The 9,715-nt window shown below is 34.2% G+C and overlaps 1 protein-coding gene across 1 annotated transcript; it reads left to right on the forward strand.

Annotated features, from left to right (window-relative positions):
• The first annotated feature begins 467 nt into the window (after positions 1-467).
• Positions 468-9,097, forward strand: LOC144963667 (uncharacterized). Its single transcript, XM_078897624.1, has 4 exons — positions 468-905; positions 3,279-3,458; positions 6,032-6,173; positions 7,842-9,097. Exons 1-4 carry the CDS (start codon positions 773-775, stop codon positions 8,080-8,082), a joined length of 696 nt encoding a protein of 231 aa, XP_078753750.1. The 5' UTR covers positions 468-772; the 3' UTR covers positions 8,083-9,097.
• Positions 9,098-9,715: the final 618 nt, after the last annotated feature.

A 9,715-nucleotide genomic window follows, 5' to 3' on the forward strand; every position in this document is an offset into this window, starting at 1 on the left:
GCGAGGCTCGAACCCAGGACCTTCCTATCCGAAAGCGAGTGTTATACCACTAGACCACATAGCTGCACATACAATAAGTGGCTAGGTGACAAAATGTAGAAAGAAAATTATTGACTAATTTGAAATGAATTCAAAGAGAAGGCTATGAAAGGAATGATGATCTAATATTAGAAGTAACGTTTTTCTAAGCCTACCGCCGAAATATAACTGGAGTGAGATGAACGTAGATCTATGTTTATTTTACTACAATAAAACTAAGAAAATGAATGTAAATCATCGTTTTGTGACAGGGGACAAAGGGGAAATCCGAAACGTCCACGTCGTTAATTAAACTGAAACTTCCATTCCTATTATTTTCGAGCTTCAAACAGCATCGTTTTCATTGTTTATTACTTTGCACAGTCCACAGATTCCAGCAGCTCGGTGTGCACCATTTTGCACAAGTATTGAAAGTATCTACTTGATTTTGGAGACATCCTCATATCAGTTTATTGTTAAGTACATACTTACTAATTGTTGTCCTCCAATTTTCAACTCTGTTGATGGTATGTGTTGAAGCAAATAGTCACCAGTTCTGCCCACCAGACCAATCGTACTAACACACAAGACTTTGTGTAGGTAATCTTTAGAATGTCTATAAAGAGAATTAAGCGAGAACGTTTCAACCAGCTGATGGTCTAAAAATAAAAAACAAAGATCTGAGTAGCGTCAATTTCATTCACTCTATAAAGGTTCGTGGAAACGTTGACTGGCCTTGACCTTGATTCACAACATGTCCGCATCTTCTGATTCGTCGCCCAAAATCGATGAAAGGACCCCACAGCTTATTAAAACCAAGGAAATTTTCTTCCCGTTTGTCGTTGCCGGTTATTTCATCATCTACACGATGTTGGCACTTTTACTAGGTAAGAAACGTGTGTGTGTGTGTGTGTGTGTGTGTGTGTGTGTGTGTGTGTGTAGGCTGTGTCAGTTTTATAATAATATTAGCATAGGGGTTCAAATTAAACTTTATATTTTTAAAGCAACGAATCGATTTTCTCTGACCTCAACTGTCAGATTATTTTCACTGTGATAATGTTTTGTTTTTTTTTTTTTTTTGTTTAAATAGGGCTTTTATTTTTCATTAATTAACCCATTCAAAATTAGCAGAAGAAAAATCTTGAATTTTTTTTTCTAGAACACATAAATAAATATGCGCAGTTATATAGCGCATTTTACGGATTTGCCATGCTCAGTGCGTTTCACAATGTTTGATTTATTTCCATAAAAATAATACCAGTCTCCTGTAAGTCTTTTTTTTACGAACACTCTAAAATAATATCCATCACTGTCAGTAGCCAGGTACTCATTCAAACCTGAATCGTTAAGTGTGAAGTCCCTTACTCAAGGACACAACATCGGGTCCAAATTGCCCACGATCATTGTCACCCAGCGGACCACTGACCACTCTTAACAAAGCTTAACGTATATAACGAGACGGGATCCTACCGTTGAGCCACCGAGCCACGCGAAGGGAAAAACTGAAATTTTAATCGAACTTGACCCGGGGTTAATTTGCCTTTTCTGGGCGCACCTTTCTTTGTTTAAAAAGACTATAAGATATGCCAAGTTTTAATGGTTTAATTCTTTTAATGAATTGTATACATTTTTATTGTTATAAGTAAAAATTGTTAATAATAATATATAATTAATAATAATAATAAAATAATTAATATAATATAATAATAATAAAATATAATAATATAATAATAATAATAATATAATATATATTATAATTATATTATATTATTAATATATAATATTATAATATATATTATATATTATTATAATTATATATAATAATATAATAATAATATAATAATAATAATAATAATAATAATATAATAATAATAATAATAATAATAATAATATAATAATATAATAATATAATAATAATAATAATAATATTATATTAATAATATTATAAAATAATATATAATAATAATAATAATAATAATAATATAAATAAAATAATAAATAATAATAATAATAATAATAATAATAATAATAATTAATAATAATAATAATAATAATAATAATATAATAATAATAATAATAAATAATAATAATAATAAAATAATAATAATTAATAAATAATAATAATAATAATAATAATAATAATAATAATAATAATAATAATAATATATAATAATAATAATAATAATAAATAATAATAATAATATAAATTAATTAATAATTATATAATATATATATAATATTATATATATATATATATATTATTATATAATATATATTAATAATAAAATATATAATAAAATAATATAATAATAATAATAATAATAATAATAATAATAATAATAAAATAATAATAATAATAATAATAAAATAATAATAAAATAAAATAATAATAATAAAAATAATAATAATAATAATAATAATAATAATAATAATAATAATAATAATAATATTAATAATAATATATAATATATAATAATAATAATAATAATAATAATAATAATAATAAATAATAATAATAATAATAATAATAATAATAATAATAATAATAATAATGTAATAATAAAAACAATAATAATAATAATAACAATAATAATAATAATAATAACATAATAATAATAATATAATAATAATAATAATAATAATAATAATAATAATAATAATAATAATAGTGTAATAATAATAATAATAATAATAATAATAATAATAATAATAATAATAATAATAATAATAATAATAATAATAATAATAATAAAATAATAATAATATAATAATAATAATAATAATAATAATAATAATAATAATAATAATAATAATATTAATACATGTATATCAATTTTCCTGTCTACCAGCGGGTCTGCCCTGGCCACTTCGATTAAAACTGGCGATTGGGCAACAAATTAATAGATAGAGGATATTAGATTTATTCACAGTTTTAGTTAATTTAGGGGTCCCGGTAGCTCAGTTGGTAGAGCACTCGCTTCACACGCAAAGGGACCGAGATCGATCCCGGATGCAGTTGAGATTTTTTTTCTGACCACCATGTCCAACCAGCGGTGATTGGGTAGCTGGGTCTGTCAGATATGGCGGAAAGTACTTTGCGATTGACTAGCGTCCTATCCAAAGGGTAGCAATCAATCGCTGTTGTCTCATTCACGCTATCGAAACCGCGACAAACTCCGGCTCCATGGGCCTCATTCATGGCTCTGCTGAAGGATTATTTAGTTAATTCAAATGAATACTATTCACTATCGCATACACAGAGCCTCCTCCGAAGAGAACTACGACTCCTGACGTCATAGACAACGGAAGTAATGTCTGTGACACTATCAAAACAAATGGAAATACAAGTGCAAGTCTCACCAACAGGACTGATGCAAACTTGGTTTTCCACACAAGAAATTACACGTTTGCTAATTGTAGCGATGAACCGGAGCTCCAACGTAAGTCATGGAAAAATGATGTTCTTCTTCTTCTTCTTCTTCTTCTTCTTCTTCTTCTTCTTCTTCTTCTTCTTCTTCTTCTTCTTCTTCTTCTTCTTCTTCTTCTTCTTCTGTGTGGCTTTGTCGTCTTGTGGTATGACACTCGCCTTCGGATCGGAAAGTCTTGAGTTCGAGTCCCTGGAGAAGGCCCTTTACTCACACTCTCACCGTACTCGGGTGAGTATAATAAGAACCCGGCGTTAACAGCATTGTGTTCTGTCGGAAAAAAAGTAATATCGCCTATAGGCGTCATTTCTCGTCCTATGTTAAGTGTTGCTGTTGGCTGTAAAGTTCTTTTAACACGTTTCGTGGATATTGCGCATTTTGAATGCTCTAGTTTTGTTTTTTCTTGGATGTTGGATTCAAGATAAGCATAAAGACCAAGCTTCGCGTCTTCAACTCAAACGTCAAAGTCTGTTCTTCGTTATGGCTGCGAGACATGGCGGACAACAGAGACAATGCTGTAGATAGATACAGGCGTTCCTTAGCACCTGTCTGAGACGCCTCTGCAACAATATCAGATGTGGCCAGACAAGATCAGAAATAAAGACTTGTGTGAGCGAGCTGAACAGGAACCAGTGACAGAACAGATTCTATGGAGAAAGAGGACACACTGAACAGGACACACATCGAGGAAGCCAGAATCCAGCACCGCACGCAAATCCCTGACCTGGAGCCCGCAAGGCAAGAGGAAGAGAGGCCGGCCACGCAGTTGCTTAAGGCAATTCTCAGATGCGCAGTTAGAAGATGTTATGGGAATAAGCTGGCAGGGAGCAACAAAAGCCGCTCAGAACAGAGTGCTCTGGAGAAGAGGCGTTGATGGCCTATGCTCGTCCAAAGAGCCAAGGGCCTAAGTATTTAAGTAAGTTTTGTTGCTTTTGGGGTTTGTTATTTCTTTTTATTTTTTTTTTTTTGTTGTTGTTGTTGTTGTTTTTTTTTTATGTGTATGTGTGTGTGTGGGGGGGGGGGGGTATTTGTTGTTGTTTTTTTTTAGTGTTTTTATTTAATTTGGGTTTTTGTTGTTTTTTGGGGGGGTTTTTTAGGGGGGGGGGTATTTGTTGGGGGTTTTCCGTTTTGTTTTATTTTATTTTATTTTGTTTTGTTTTGTTTTTGTTGGGGGGGGGGGGGGGTGGTTTATTTATTTATTTTGTTTGTTTGTTTTTGTTTTGTTTGGGGTATGAGTTGTTACTTTCTGACAACCAGAGTGATTGGGTCACCAGATTTAATTTAGATCAGGCAGAAAGTGGCTACTAGATGAAAGAACAACAAGGTCACTTATCTAGGCGATGCGTCGACTGGGACTAGCACAGAGCCTGAAATCGGGGACTGGAATTATCAAGTGGATTTGAATATTACGCAATGAATCCTTGAGATAAAATTTCCATCAAACTGTTGCATAGTACATCCTGGTGGTCGTGGTGGCGGTGGTAGTGGTAATTATGGAAGGGGTAGGGTGCTGGTGATCGTGATGATGATGTTAATGAAGTTGATGATAATGATGATGATGATGATGATGATGATGATGATGATGATGATGATGATGATGATGGTGGTGGTGGTGGTGGTGGGTCTCAAGCACCAGCTGGTATTTTTAGGTTTAAAACCAATCACTAAAAACTAAAATATTGAAGACCGACGTTGTTCCGGGAACAGCCATCAAAGTCACAAGCAAGTATCGAAGTTATTTAGTAAAGGAACATTATCAATATTATGCAAATCTGCCCACCTGAAATTTTAATATTTCGTAATTTTCAACTCATGGGGAATTATATTAGGCATTACAATAACAAACAGCTCAGAGGGTAGCAGCGTGGCACAATCAATTTCGGGGTTAAGAAATCTAAGGGACACTACTCATCCCGGAGTAAAATGGTCGTCTATATTTATTGATTTACCTCCCCTACACTTGAAGCCCCCATAACATTGCTTTGTTATGCGGTTGTCGCATAATATTTATTTTACTGCCCATTGACCTACAAGAGGAACACTTTTATGCGGACAAACACTATTGTAGAAGGCTTGATGTTTTCTACACACTGTTCATAAAGACAACAAGCCACAACACTGAGATTCCAGCCCCTTGTGAATATATATATATATATATATATATATATATATATATATATATATATATATATATATATATATATATATATGTCAATGAATGATTCAAATGGCTCAATTTTTTCAAATGATTCAAATTTCAAATGAAAAGGCGCATTTTATCATACGCAATGCGCTTCTTAATGATCTTTAATATCTCACCAGGTCAAAAAGGATCGAGTTTTTTTGTTTTTTTTTTTTTTTGCTATGCAGCCTTTACGAGACGAGACGAGACTTCTTACATACCTGGAGCTGCCTATACATAGCCATGTAAACATCCACACTTGCTTCGAGAGGCTAATATATGAAGCAGTGTCTTACGCAACACACAAAGCCTGGACAAACGTTTCTTGTTTCGGTCACAGCTACTGCTGCTAATGATCATTATCATCATTATAATTATAATTATCATCATTTATTTTCGCTTTCAGCGAATGCCACAAGTGCCTTGACCGTATTGAAAGATAGTTCCTTTGGAAATCGTCTGAAATTTATCCCTTTTATGATTCCATTGTCGATGGTCACCGTCCTGTGTCTGAATCTGTTTGGCCTCTACTTCTATCTCTACTGGATGTAAGTCCTTGGATAGGTCGTCGCTGCGTCGTTCGGGCAGACTTACCAGTTTGGCGTCTCTAAAGCCATTTTTGTTTATTGTTTGTTTTTTAATTAGTTTTTTTTTTTTTTTTTTTTTGTATTTTTTTTTTAAATAGGCGTTGTTTGTTTGTTTTATTTTCTATAAAATGTTGTAGTTTGGCATTTTATCATTTTTTAAATTGTCATTATGTCAATGGTATGGCATTAAAAAAAAATTTTTTTTTAATATATAAATAACGAAAAATTCGTTTCGTTCTAAATCTTTGACTGAGGAGTTATAACAAAGTATCAATCAAAGGCAAGTTGAGGCTTCTACTAAATCAGACCATTCATTCAAAACGAGCAGTGGAATAACGTATAATAATATGTTACAATTTACTTTCTTCTTTATAAACGCAATCAATTAATTCTTTTGTGATTTTGGCATTTTGGTACGCTATTCAATGGGAGATCTATTATTCTTTGTTTTCTTTTCTTTCTTTTTTTTTCATTAATTTTAGTATGGGGGTCATCTCCTTTGACAGGAATACTATCCAAGTTAAACAGTGCTATTTTAACTCTCTCCTTACCAGCTATTTTGAGAATTTCCCCTGAAAATTCACTCCAAACCAACACAAGAATAGACTTTTCGTACTCAAACAAAAAATTAACAAGTGAGTTCTACAACACAGTGTTTAGTATTTATAGCTGTAATCAAAGCATTTCTTTATATTTTGTGACGTACAAGAGAAATCAGAATGAGAATATTGTCTGTTGCATTGTAACGAATATGACGATTTTCCAATGGGTGGTAAGGAGAGGGTTAATAATTATTTATGAATCAAGTAGATAATCGGTCCGTACTGGGATGACCTATATTGCCATAAAAATAAATAAACAAATAACAATTATTATAACAACTCTACGAGTGTAGGAGTTGACTGACCAAGCAAACCGCCCGATTAGTGGAGAGAATATTTAAAATAAAAGTAAATTTGATAACCGAATTTTAATTCTTCCCCTAACCGACCAGTACGGGGGGGGGGGGGGGGGGGGGGGGGGTATTAAGTTGGTGGTTTGAAGGTTGTCTATTCGTTTAATCTCATTGTAGCCTTTGGGATAAATCTATTCTCATCATTGAGAGAAAACTGCAAATTTTGATCATGCATTTAATGACTTGAGGAAATTACCCAAGTCGAACAAAACCTTGAATGTTTTGAAACATTCATTTTCAGGTAACACTGATCAAAGGGATTGTAGTTTGGTGGCATCTTCGCTGGCTGAGTGCGCTCTCAACACGGGCCCATCCCTACTTTAAGTAACGAGGGCCCAATCGTTCACATATCCCAACCTCGGGGGAAGAAGTACTCGGAATGTTGTTAATGTAGATATTAAACAACATCGGTGCCATAACGGATCCCTCAGAGACTCCATTACTCAGTTTCTTGAATTTACTCGTGGTGTCTCCTATGGCGACGTATGAGGAGAACAGTCACGTGGGGCATGACGCAGTCAGACTTGAAAAACGAGAAAGAAGTGTCGTTGGGATGTTTGGGCGGCTACGTCTAACAAAGATCGGCTTTAAAGAAGGACAGCAAATTTTCAAATATTGGATAATCGAGCCATCTTATTAATTTTACTTTACCTTTTTTTTTTTTTTGTTCTCAGAGAAACCAGGAAAGAACGTCTATCTCCTGGAAAGGCACAAGCCAGCCTGATCAGTGAGGAAGGCAGACAATTTGGCAACTGGGATACCTTCACAGATGCTGTTGATGACAAATACAAGAGTTGGCGCTCCAGAGACCTGAGCCGCTTCACTCAGTATGAGGATAAGGATACAACATTTTCCTTGCGCCATAGCCGACTTACTCAGACCCAAGGCAGCAGTGCCTACGATAATACCACATAACATTTTCAAACCCATTCGAATCGACTCCCACTATTTAAAATGCGAATAACCCACTGGCCTCATCGAGGTACAGTATTTGAAATACTCTCGAACCAAGGCAAACAAATTATTATTTTTCTCCGTTACACCAATGCTAAAACAAACCCATAATAGGGAATGAGATTAGCGGAAGAGTAGCGTCCCTTGATTGGACGTCACCGATAGTCTGTGACGTCACCGGCGGAAAAGTTATTAGAGAGAGAACGTCATGTTGGTTTCGCGCATGCGTCTCTCGTCCTCGCTTCTCTCTCTAATAACTTTTCCGCCAGTGAGGTCACAGACTACGGGTGACGTCCAATCAAAGGACGCTACTCTTCCGCTAATCTCATTTCCTATAGATAGAATGCGCTTGGCCAAGGAGCTCACAACATTGCCATCCGGAAGTATAACGGACCAACACACAAACTCTGTGTAACCATGAACTTTTATAGTCTGGTTAATACAGTTTAGTGAGAACAACTCACAAACGCGGATGGCAAAAACCATGACAAAGGCCTGAGTGACGTCATCTGCATACTATCTATAGCGCTCGGTTATCAGGCCTGCAAACATGGCGGGCACGTATAGTTGAATTGTTGTCTTCCGGGGAGGTCTAAAAATGTTTCATGATTTGTTGTTTTGAAGGTTTGCCCATTATTATGATATTATTGTTGGCCAATGGTATCATTCTGTCTGTAAAGTTTTAAATAGAACACATTCATGTTTAATGAGCGAAACCAATAAAAGTCGTCAATGAATAAACTATCGTTGTAGTTGTAGTTGTCGATTCCTGATATGATGTGAAGGCTTTCCATTGTGTTTGCTGCCACAACTGCATCTAAATAAATAAATAAATAAAAATTATTAGATCATTTCTACGAGTGTAGGAGTTCATTGACCTTACAAACCGCCCGATTAGTCGAGAGAATATTTTAAATAAAAGTAAATTTGAAAACCGAATTTTAATTCTTCCCCTAACCGACCAGTACGGGGGCGGGGGCGGGGGGGGGGGGGATATTAAGTTGGTGGTTTGAATGTTGCCTATTCTTTTAATCTCATGACAGCCTTTAATTTGGGATAAGTCCATTCTCATCATTGAGAGAAAACTGCAAATTTTGAATAAATAAATAAATAAATAAATAAATAAATAAATAAATAAATAAAAATTAGATGCGATTTCCGGTCAGTTGAGATTGAGTTGGGTAATTATGTGTGTAAATTGCCCAAGGGACAGGCCAACACATTGGATGTTGAAAATCATACTGTAAGCAGTGTAAAAAAATTGTTTTAAGTTTTCAGTTTCAGTTCTCGATTATTTGGACAGTCTCGCCGGTATACGTGACACTTCACATGTGGATCGGAGAAAAGGGGGGCCCTGGTATCGGAATTGAGTAATTGAGTTTAACATTAACATTGACAAGCATGGAGGGGAAGACACAATGTCGGGAGCAGGATTTTCGACTGTCACTCACTGTCACTGTGACCATCCGGGCACTGACCTTAAAATTGCTTACATTTTGGGGGGCAAGACGAGGCATAATACCAATAAGCCATAAGTATGAGTATATATTAATTATGGTGTTAAAACGGCGAGGTATGATCGGTATAAATTATA

This window comes from Berghia stephanieae, chromosome 1, assembly GCF_034508935.2.
Source record: "Berghia stephanieae isolate SIO BIC M18660-M18661 chromosome 1, UCSD_Bste_1.3, whole genome shotgun sequence".
Taxonomy (NCBI): domain Eukaryota; kingdom Metazoa; phylum Mollusca; class Gastropoda; order Nudibranchia; family Aeolidiidae; genus Berghia; species Berghia stephanieae.

Excerpts from the sequence above, each read along its gene's own strand:
- LOC144963667 (XM_078897624.1), top strand. The coding sequence starts at position 773 with ATGTCCGCATCTTCTGATTCGTCGCCCAAAATCGATGAAAGGACCCCA. Across the intron at positions 906-3,278 it reads GATGTTGGCACTTTTACTAG|AGCCTCCTCCGAAGAGAACT; the intron begins GTAAGAAACGTG and ends TCGCATACACAG. Across the intron at positions 3,459-6,031 it reads CGATGAACCGGAGCTCCAAC|CGAATGCCACAAGTGCCTTG; the intron begins GTAAGTCATGGA and ends TTTCGCTTTCAG.